At 17.8% G+C, this 12,658-nt stretch overlaps 3 protein-coding genes across 3 annotated transcripts; 1 reads left to right on the top strand and 2 right to left on the bottom strand.

Annotated features, from left to right (window-relative positions):
- Positions 1–1,731: 1,731 nt before the first annotated feature.
- On the top strand, positions 1,732–3,424 carry PF3D7_1143900 (ATP-dependent (S)-NAD(P)H-hydrate dehydratase, putative; the record flags this gene model as incomplete). The annotated part of the gene is made up of 3 exons (XM_001348084.1): positions 1,732–1,798; positions 2,040–2,803; positions 3,080–3,424. The coding sequence occupies 3 exons, from the start codon at positions 1,732–1,734 to the stop codon at positions 3,422–3,424; spliced, it is 1,176 nt and encodes a 391-aa protein (XP_001348120.1).
- A 438-nt stretch (positions 3,425–3,862) lies between these two features.
- PF3D7_1143800 (oocyst capsule protein Cap93, putative) lies at positions 3,863–6,562 on the bottom strand (the record flags this gene model as incomplete). Its single annotated transcript, XM_001348083.1, has 1 exon — positions 3,863–6,562. The coding sequence occupies one exon, from the start codon at positions 6,560–6,562 to the stop codon at positions 3,863–3,865; it is 2,700 nt and encodes an 899-aa protein (XP_001348119.1).
- A 2,132-nt stretch (positions 6,563–8,694) lies between these two features.
- On the bottom strand, positions 8,695–12,412 carry PF3D7_1143700 (conserved Plasmodium protein, unknown function; the record flags this gene model as incomplete). The annotated part of the gene is made up of 6 exons (XM_001348082.2): positions 8,695–8,879; positions 9,124–9,295; positions 9,507–9,698; positions 9,882–10,606; positions 10,769–11,622; positions 11,970–12,412. 6 exons carry the CDS (start codon positions 12,410–12,412, stop codon positions 8,695–8,697), a joined length of 2,571 nt encoding a protein of 856 aa, XP_001348118.2.
- Positions 12,413–12,658: the final 246 nt, after the last annotated feature.

Below are 12,658 nucleotides of genomic sequence, written 5' to 3'. Positions count from 1 at the left end.
TTTATGATTATTTTATTTTTTAAAATTATTTCTTAAAAAATATTAATATACTTTTTATATAGAGAATAATAATCTTTTTATAAAAAATGAAAAAAAAATTCTTTCTTTTTTCTTAACAGTGTTTTAATTTTTTCCTTTATTTTAATTATTTTTTTTTTTTACTTTATTTTTTATAATTATTTTAATTTTTTTTTTTTGTTTTTGAAGTGTACAATTAAAAAATATATATATATATATATATATACATATATATATTATAATATATTTATATTATATTGTATTATGTTTATACCTATTATAAAAATAGAAACTTAAATTAAATGATAATATTAATATATTATTATTATATATGTATATATAATATTATTTATATATATATTTATGTAAAAATAAAAATTTTCATACAAGTTTAAAAATATATGTATATATTGTATATAAGTATAGTAAGGGAATCATTATAATATATAAACAAACGAGTAGTAGTAAAAATAGATCGATATATTATTTTTCTTTCATATAATAATAAAAATATATTATATATATATATAATATATATATATAATATATATATATAATTACCATATAAAATATTTTAATTTTATACTACTATTTTTTATTGTTGATATAATCAATACATAATAATATTATTTTTACATAAAATAAAAATAATAAAATATTATAAATGAAAGTATCCTATTTTTTTTATTATTCTTTTTTTCTTCTTTTTTATAATATTATACCATATATAAAATAAAAAAAAAGATAAAATAATAAAAAATTATATATAATATAATATAATATAATTATAAATTGTAATAAAAGAAAAATACGACGAATATTATGTTTTTTTTTTTTTTTTTTGAACAATTGTATTATATCTACCTGTTTTAAATTAACCATCCTTCTATTTCAACTATAAATAATTTTATTCATTATATTTATACGTCACATTAGGAAAAAAAAAAAAAATATATATATATATATATATATATATTTTATAAATGAAAAAAAAAATATTATATGTGAAATTTAAAAATATATAAACACATGTTTATTTTATATTACAATCTTTATATATTTATAAATATATAATAAATTTCATATTTCTTAAATATCAAACTTTTTTGTAGAACCACCTTTTACTCTTAAATTAGTATATTAATATTAACATGAACAGGGGAAAAAAAAAAAAAAAAAATATATATATTAAAGGGGAAATAAGAAAAAGTATAAATTTTTTTTTTTTTTTTTTTTTTTCATCGATTTCTTTTGGAGAATACATTTTTATTTCTACAAAAAATACATACACATATATATATGTATATAAATACATATATTTACTTATTTATTTATTTATTTATTTATTTATATTATACAAACTTCTAATAATAGATAAACAAATAAATATTGTACATTTTTTCCTTTTAATCATATTGGCTGTTCTGTACTTATAAGTTTTAAAGATTCGTATTCATTACAATGATATAAAAATATCTTTCTTTCTTTCTTCTTTCTTCTTTCTTCTTTCTTCTTTCTTCTTTCTTCTTTCTTCTTTCTTCTTTTTTTTTTTTTTTTTTTTTTTTCACATATGTATATTATAAAAATATAATAAATACATGTTTATGTATATATTAAAGGTTGTCAATCATTTTATAATTTTGTAACAATATTACAATATATATATGTATATATTTTATACATATAATAGTTAATGTATTTATAATATGTAACATGGATGAATTGGATTCTTCGTTTGAAGGTTCATATGCTCATGAGGACCTAAAGAAAAGGCTCTTAAGTAATTTTATATATTTAAATAGACCTTTATATATATATATATATATAAATTAAAATTTTTTTTTTTTTTTATTATTTTTTTTTTCTCTCTTACCACTCATTTAATTCATATATTTTGTTATAAGATATTAAATAAAAATATAAAAAATGAATATATGTATAACATACGCATAATATATATATATATATATATATATATATATGTGTATATATTTTTATATATTTTATTTTTTTACTTTAAGATAACGATTTGTATGCTATCAAGGATGTGATTGTTCCGAAACTCCGCAAAGATGAATATAAAGGGTGTTCAGGTAAAATTTGTGTTATAGGAGGTAGTGAAGTTTATTCAGGAGCTGTATACTTATCTTCTATATCTACCCTGAAGATAGGAGGAGATTTATGTTTTGTTATAACTACTGATGAAAATAAGTATCCTTTAAAAAGTTATAGTTGTGAACTTATTGTATATCCTTATTTATATACAAAAAAATCTGATATTAAAGAAATTGAGAATAGCCCTTTAGATAAATGTATAAAATATTTATTAGAAAGAATAGATTCTTGTGTTGTGGGACCAGGACTAGGAGAAATAGATGAATTTACAGAAGAATGTTTAATATATATACTTGAAAAATTTTTAGAAAAAAATATTTTTTTAATATTAGATGCAGATATAATACAAGTTATTATGACAAATATGAAAATTTTTAATCTTATTAAAAACTATAAAAATTGTTTATTAACACCAAATATAAATGAACTAAGAAAAATGTTAACACATTTAAATAATAATATTATTAATGAAGATGTTAAAAATATAGATTTCAAACATCTCACTGTATACAAAATTATTCAGTATGCTCATGCATTAAAGTCTGTTTTGAATGCTCCTAAAATTTTAATCAAAGGATTTCATGATGTATATATAAGCGATCATTTTTTTTTCGTCTTTTTTATGAAGAGACAATGTTTAAAGCGTTCTGGAGGCTTTGGGGACATTCTCGTCGGATAAAATAAAAAAAATAAAAAAAATAAAAAAAATAAAATAAAATAAAAAATATATAAATAAATAATATATATATAATATATATATAATATATATATAATATATATATAATATATATATAATATATATATAATATACATGTGATATGATAAATAAATAAATAAATATATATATATATATATATATATATATATATATATATATATATATAGTTATATATTTATTTATATTTATTTATATTTATTTATTTTTCCCTTTTTATAATTTGTACAGACTGGTATTGTTTCCGTTTTTCTTTGTTGGGCATCCAAAATAATAAAACAAGGAATCGAATTAAAGGATATAATAAGTACAAAGGAAACATTTCTATCAGAATCTTTTAAAGATACTGTTTATACAAATACACATGTACAAAACAATGATTTACTTCAAACAGTTGCAATTTTTAATGCTAGTTATTTTCTAAAATATTTATGTAAAAAATGTTTTCGTAAAAATCACAGAGGTCTATTGGCTTCAGACGTTGTCAATAGCATTCCTCCGAATTTTTATCGCATATATGACTTGAAAAAAAAAATTAAAAATAATAAAATTAAAAATAATATAATTAAAAAATAATATAATTAAAAAATAATATAATTAAAAAATAATATAATTAAAAAATAATATAATTAAAATGTAATATAATGAAATAATTCAAAAAAAAAAAAAAAAAAAAAAAAAAATGAACAATATAAATATGTAATATAAAATGCCCAAATAAGTAAAAAACAATTATATCAAATTGGATATTGAATAAATGAAATTATCAACACAAATATATAAATATAAATATATATATATATATATATATTATATTATATTTTTTTTTTTTTTTTTTTTTTTAACATAAAATATAATTATAAGATTTAATATAAAATGACTAATTTACGGAAAATCTTATAGAAAAAAAAAAAAAAAAAAAAAAAAAATTAATTCACATAAAAAAAAAAAATAACAATAAATAAATATATACATATATATATATATATATATATTTATTTATTTAATTTTTGCTCAGCTAACTATCTGAAAATTCATCAAATCCTCATGAGAAAAATAATTTTGATTAGGCGTTTCCTCATTTTCTTTACTATTGTACCATTTGGGAAATGTGTAATGCTCATATGTTGTTGCATTATATTCACTGGATCGTGTCATAGAAATATTTTTCTCATCCTTTGATATGATTTCGATAGAACCACCTATAGGTATTGTTTGAAATCTAATGGATAGATTTAACAAGAGTTTTTTCCATGACCTTGGTAATTTATTTGTTGTTTTTAATAAAAGTGCTCTTTTATAACGACTATATGTTGATGCATATAATTTTTTCTGTTGATACATATGTTTAATATAATTTTTGTCAATATCTTTATAATATAAATTAAGATCATTCAAAAAAAGAGAATGGAAATTTTCGGTATAATCATTATAATCTTGTTTATTTGCTGGATAAAAATATTCTTTTAAATCTTCTAAATCATCATTTTCATTTTGATCTGAACACACATAATTTATATTGTATTTTTTCATTATCTCATGTCTACGTTTTACTTTCTGTAAATCTATATTTCGAAGAGTATATAATCCTATACCTAATAAAGCAGCTTCTAAATCATCACGAGGTTGTAAAAATTCTTCTGCGGATAATCTAAAGGTACCCCAATGAACACCGATGGCTGTCTCGGCTCTTATATCTCTCCATATCTTTACAGATTCCCATGGATGAATATGATGATATTTTAAAGAATTATTTGGTTCATATGCTCCTATAGATATTGCTGCTAAATGAAATGGACCATGTAATCTACCAATTTTTTTAAACTCCTCAAAATCTTTTTTTAAATATGCTGTGTCACCAGAAAAATAAAAACGATGCTTTGGACCCTTTAATATTAAGGATCCCCATAATGATTGATTTAAATCACTTAAATTATCTTTTCTACCTGACCAATGTAATGTTGGAGCATATATTATTTTATATTTATATACTTGATGCTCATTATTTTTACTTTTCCATATTCCATCCCTACATTTAAATTGATTTTTCGAAATCCAACAAGATACCCATCTTTCATCACCCCATGAAAGTTCAAATATTTTAGAAGCTTTACATCCTTCTCTTAAAAAAAATGGAGAAGAACCTTCCGGGATATACCACATCACATGTTGAAACTTTTTTAATTTACATAATATACGTACATCCTCTTCCATAATATGATCATTATGATTATGTGAAACAAACACTGCATGTAAATCTTCAGGCAAGTTAGCTATATTACATGGAGATCTAGATATTCTTTCACCTAATCCACCCATAATTTTTACATTCATCCAATTAACTAAAGATCTTACAATACCCTTAAAACTTATTAATTCTATTTTAAAAACAGGATCTAATAAAATTTTCAAACCGTCGATCACAACCAAACCAGTTGCATGTCCTAACCATGTATAATGGATACCATAAAAATTAGGTGTTAACATATCTTCATTATTATTATTTTTATAAAAATGAGTATAGATATCTGATCTTTGAACAAACCTTGGTTTTAATACAGGCATCTCCTTTTTTAATATCTCCTCATTTACTTTTTGTGCTTTTCTATGATTCTTAAACCATGTAAACAAAAAACCATAAAAACGAGCATTCTCAATAATTAAAGCAACATCATCTTGGGTTATAACATCCCATGGATATATATATTCTTTATCTATTTTTATTGCTTTTGTTAAACTATGAGGAGATATAGCCTGCTTTAAAAAACTTCGAAAATAAACATAACATTCGGTAGATAAAGACCTTTGATATATCGAATGATTTAAACTAGTTTGTCTTATATATTTCATATTCTCTCTATAAATACTTAGAAAATTATTATCTGTCCTTTCTGTTCCCACAACATTTTTTAAATGTATCGTATTCGTACTCTTCTTATTAGGAATATAAATAAAATTATCCTTTTCATATAATGACAAGGATAAGGATGAGGATGTGGAAGCGAACGTGTTCTCATCTTCATCATGATAATTATAAGCATAAAAATAACTTGATAAAAAATTACTCAATTTAATAATAAAATTATTATATCCATACATATTTGATGACCAATAATCATTTTTTTTAAAATAAATTAATAAGGAAAATAGGATAATTGGTACTTTTAACAAGGCAAGAAAAACAAAATTTTTCTTTTTTCCTTTTTCTTTTCCATTTTTACTCTTTTCTTCTTTTTCTTTTTTATTATCACCTTTTAATATGGAATACAAATAAATATTATTATTCTCTTTACATTCGTTTGAGTATTTATTCATATCTTCATTGGTCTCTTCTTCCTTTTCCTTAACCTTTCTTTTGTTCTTTCTCCATATTAAATTATTTATTATATAAAAAAAATTATTTATTTCTTCTATATTCTGTTTATTTTCGGTTCTTTCGTCATTTGAACAATCATCTTCTTTTCCTCTGCAATTTTTTTTATCACCCTTACAATGGCGGTCATTAAAGAGACTATCATTAAAGAGACTATCATTAAATCGACTGTCTTTACAATTATTCGGTGTGACTTTATCCTTTTCCATGTTTTTAATTTTTTTTGTTAAATTATCCTCCTTCTCTTGCGCATTTATATTTTTATTATATTCTGTGAAAACCTTCGACACACCATTTGTTACATCATCTGAAGTTTGTTTTGTTAAAATATCCTTTTTCATATTTGCATGTTAACAAAGAAACGACATGTTATATAATATAACTAAAAATACAAATTCAAAGATATGTAAATATTTATAAATCTATACAGGTGAATCTGAGCACGTCCGACATGCTAACACAAATAAATAAATAAGTAAATATAAAACAAGCAAATCGTACAAAAGGATAATATATATATATATATATATATATATGTGCCTCTGTGTTATAATACGATGAGTGCTTTTCTCTATAATATATTTTGTTTCAACTAATTATGCATACTTACAAGTATAAGTATAATATTATACTGTGTTTATTTTTTATTTTATATATTTTTTTTTTTTTTTTTTTTTTTTGGATCCCTCTATCACCTTCCTATATATGACTTTATTACATTTTAAAAAACATATAGGAATAGATGAAAATATTGTAGGAAACAGAAAAAACAAAAATATTTATAAATACTTATAAATATTTATAAATATATATATATAAATATATATTAATATATTTATTTATTTATTTATTTATTTTATTTTTTTTTATTTTTACATTGTCATATTTTTGAAGTCTCTTATAATTTTTATAAAACATATAATTTATTATTTTTAATTAAAATGTTCATATATTATAAAATAAGGTACATATAATATAACATTACACCTTATGTACATCATATATATAAATATATAAATATATATATATATATATATATATATATATATATAAATATATATATATATATGTATATATTAATAAACAAAATATATTTATATATTAAAAAGATATGACTATATTTATTTATTATTAAACAAATGTAAAAATAAAAAACGTGTATTTTTAATTTTTACTCCGTAACTAGGTTTATTCCATAAAATAATAATAAAACAAAAAAAATAATAAAAATAATAAAATAAAATAAAATAAAAATATATAAATATATTAATATATTTATTATATATTTATATATATTTTAAATATTTGTGGTACCCCTTTTTTGTAACAAAAAAAAAATAATAAAATATATAAATATATATATATATTTTTTATAAATAAAATTTATAGAGATTCATTTTATTGCGTCCTTTTCTTATAATTAGATGATATTATAATATTATACATAGAACATGAAAAGAATCATATAATATAAAATAAAAAAAAAAAATTACAAAAATGTTTATATAAAAATAATTATTTATAGATCTTCATATAATTCTGTTTACATAAAAAAAAAAGAAAAAAAAAAAAAGAAAAAAAAAAAAAAAGAAAAAAAAAAAAAAAGGAATATTATATATATAAATATATATATATATATATATATATAGATATATATATATATATATTTATTCATTTAATACATATGTTTATATAATTAAATTCATATAATTTTTATAAATGATTTATTTTATCACGTGTTCTTTTTTTTTTCTTCTCTTATATATTACAGATGCGCTTATATATATATATATATAATATATTAATTGATTGTACCAAAAAAAAAAAAAAAAAAAAAAAAAAAAAAAAAAAAAATTAAATATTTATATAATATATATATATATATATATATTATATTATAAAATATTTTAACTTAATATTTTACGTTATCTATAAAATGAAAAAAAAAAAAAAAAAAAAAAACATTTTATTATTTTAACATTTAAGGAGATAGGTTTTAAAATAATATATAAAAATCCTTAAATATAAAAAAGAAAAATATTATATCTTTGTTTCTATAAATTCAGTTGAATAATAAATATTATGTTTTTAAAAATGATAATATAAACTACTATGTGAAAAAATAAAAAATAAAAAGATCCTAAATATGTGATGAAAGAATGAATCATTTAATAATAAATATGTAATTCTTATAAAATATATATATATATATATATATATATATATATATTTATATATATTATATTTTTTTTATATAATATGAATGCTTTTATGCACACGTACAAAAATATTATATAATACTTGAAAAAAATAACATCAATAAATATATATATATATATTATATATATGTAATAAGAACACAATTATATATTAAGCATATATAATTTCTAATGAACATTTTTATTTTTTTTTTATTTTTTTTTTATTTTTATTTTTTTTTTTTTTTTTAAAAACTCATTTGTATATATTTTACTTATTCGATTCCCTTATTTTCTCTTAAGTAATCATAATAATTTTGTAATTCCATATTATCCTTCTTATTATAAAATGTAGCAACATTTTCAAAGATCCGTTCGAACTTTTTTATGTCCTCTTTATAAAGATTTACAAATTTAAGTAATAAATTTTCTTCTTCCCTGTGGAGAAGTACATGTTCTTCTGCACAAAAAAATAAAAAAAATAAAAATAAAATAAAATAAAATAATAAATATAAATATAAATATATGTACGTTTGTATGTGTTTATATGTTTATATGTTCATATGTATTTATTTTTTTTATTTTTTTTTATTTTATAGTAATAATCCATATAATACTTCTGATACATATCCTTATAATAACATTATGCAATATTTTATAAGTTGACTTATTTTCAAACATATTCAAAATATATTTAATGCTACCATTCATATCATCTCTTATTTGTTCATAGATAGTAAGTATTGTTTTACTTTCATATATAATTATGTTTTTATATGTAGAAAAAAGGTCTTTATTATTTATGATATAATCTATATATTGTGTAAAATTTTTTGTCAACATTTTTATGATTCTGAATAAAATAAATTGGACATTCTAAAAAAAAAAAAAATAATAATAATAATAAAAAATAATAAAAAAAAATAATAAAAAAAAATAATAAAAAAAAATAATAAAAAAAAATAATAAATGAATATATGTAAACTTGATTATAACGACAACACAAAAATATATTTATATATATATATATATATATATATATGTAATAATTATCCATGTGAATTTTTTTTTTTTTTTATGTACTAACTTGATTATTATTCCTATACATAACGTTTATTTCTTCTGGTTGAACCTTTATATTTTTTAATTTATTATCATATTCTATGTCTTTCCATATTTTAAAAAGAACATGAAATATAAGTTTATTTTTACTTATATAAATCTGTAACTTTTTTAAAATAGGATGTATCTGTGTCCACTCTAAAATAAAATAAAGTATCTAATAAAAGATATAAAAATGAATAAATGAATAAATATAATATATAATAATGCATATTTAAAATATATCATAAATATATATATATATATATATATATATATATATATATATATTGATATATCGATTTATATATGTTTATATATTTATGCGTACCATTTTGTTTTCCTTTTTTTTTTTTTTTACCTGTTCCTGCATACTTAATTTTGATTCTTCTAATATCCGAATAAAATCGTCAAAATATTTTTCACATAACAATATTTTAAAATCAAACAAATTATTACATATGGATAAATTTAAAATTTTGATGAATGCCAGAAAATATAATTCATTTTTAAAAAGAAATATTCTTTCTTTTATTTCTTTTATAATTAAAAATTGTATGAAAGATTTGAGAAGATGAATTTTTTCTTTGTTATACAAATTATTTTTGATATAAATAAATATTATAACAAGATAATATAAACTTAAAGAATTTAATAATTCTTTTGTATTTATATTACAAATGTGTATATATTTATATATTGTAAAAATATTATTTTCTATATTTCTTATAAGATTTATGCTTATATTATGTATTCTATTTTTTTCATTATATAGACAAAGATAAAACAAACATTCAAAGTTTTTAACATACGTTTTGTTAACAAAGGACAGAACATTCTTATTATTATTACATAAATAATTAATTTTATCACGATTTATATTATTATCATCCAACAGTCCATTTTTTGAATAAATAACAATTTTATCATTATATTTATTTTGAATAATCTCATCATGAGTTATACAATCTAAAAAATCAAAAAGCTTCCCTTTGAAATATTCAAAAAAATTATATTTCAACGAATTTATTTTTGTCATACAAATGAGCATGTCATAAGATATCAGCTCGTATATTTCTTCTTCATCTATTAAAAGGAAAGAAATTCGCACAAACATGTGCATATATATATATATATATATATATATATATATATATATATATATATATATATGTAGATATATATATATATATATATGCACATATATATATATATCTACATATATATATATTTTTTTTTTTTTTTTACCGGGGGAGGTTTCCTTTTGTTTATCTATTATATTTACAACAAATTCAAAAGTAACATTTACCAATTTTATAATTTCCTCATAAACCTCTTCTCTTTTATCGTCATCAGAAGGCGAGTCTTGAATATTATTTTTTCCTTGAAATATTCTTGTTATAATACTTTTTATAACACAAAGTAATATGGAAAGAAAATATTTGAAATGGTAATTCAGTTGATCATTGTTATTTAATATATGTATATTCGCAGAATCTTTACAACTCATATTTTGTTTTATAACATCATTTATTTTATTTATTATATTATTTATATATTTATAAAAGATAAGAATATTATTATTTTTTTCATGTTCTATTATATATGATGTATTTTTAGGATAAGAAAAAAAGTTATTCTCCAAATTTACAATATTTTTATCTTGAATAATATAATAAAATATTTTTAATAAATTGATACAATAATAATCATAATGATCACATTTTATATTGTTATATATAGATTTTAAAATATTATTTAAAATATCTATTATATTTTGTTTAATAAAATCTTTTATTATACTTATATTTTTTAAAAACATATGTATAATTATTTCTATGATTAAATGTTTCCTTTTTTTAATAACTTGAGGGTCATACAAAAGAAACGATAAAAAATATTTTATTATATCACACTCAATTATGTATTTTTCTAGTTCTTTAATTTTTATAAGGACAAAGAATAACTCCACAACATTATCTTCTGGGATATAATAAGAAATAATAAACTTATCATAGCATATCTTACATAATAAATAAATGAGTTTTCCTTCTTCAATTATTTTTAAATAAAAATTGTCGTACCTATTTTGTTTTATATTTCTTCATTCAAAAATTAATAAGTGTAAGAAATATGGAAATAAAATGTAAAGGTAAATATAAATGTAAATGTAAATATAAATATAAATGTAAATATAAATGTAAATATAAATGTAAATATAAATGTAAATATAAATATAAATATAAATGTAAATATAAATATAAATATAAATGTAAATATAAATGTAAATATAAATGTGTATGTTTATATATATGAAGACTGCTTTATTTTGCTCTGTTTTATTTTATTTTTTTTTATTTTATTTTATTTTTTTTTATTTTATTTTATTTTTTTTTATTTTATTTTATTTTTTTTTATTTTATTTTATTTTTTTTTTTTTTTTTGTTACCTTATGATGTATAAGGTTAATGTATATATGTTTCTTCCTATAGACAAGGATAAGGATAATTCTTTATTTTCTTTCTCAATATATATGACCAGATTTAAGACATATAAAATATAATTTATTAACAAATGTATATAATATATATTATCTTTTAATTTTACATTTATAAAATATGGAGTAATACTTTTAAAATGTATACACAATAGATTGGAAAAAAAATTACGTCCATTTTTATTATCTCTTATTTTATTTATTAAGATATTCAAAAGGTTATTTATATATTCTTGCTCTTGAATAGTATATCTTCCTTCATTTTCTTTATAAAAAGTTATAAGAAACGAAGAAAACATCTCTTCTGTATTCTCATCATTTATTATTATGTCTTCTTCTTTTATGTTATTTAATCTTTCTAAAAAATTTTCGAAGCTTCCTATTTTTACTTTCATTATTCTTCTATTTTTTTTTTCTTCCTATATATGTTCAGCACTCACCGGATGAGGAGTAAAAATGTATAAGAGGAGGTATATGTATATGTGTATATATTTATATATGCATATATGTATATATCCACATATTTATATATGTATATATCTACATATTTATATATGTATATATCTACATATTTATATATGAATATATGTATATGTGTGCATATTTATGTTTAATTTTTTTTGGGGGAATCTTTTAAAAAT

The sequence above is a fragment of the Plasmodium falciparum genome (genome assembly GCF_000002765.6).
Source record: "Plasmodium falciparum 3D7 genome assembly, chromosome: 11".
NCBI lineage: Eukaryota > Apicomplexa > Aconoidasida > Haemosporida > Plasmodiidae > Plasmodium > Plasmodium falciparum.
The sequence above is the reverse complement of the archived record's forward strand: the minus strand, read 5'-3'. Positions and strand labels throughout refer to the sequence as shown.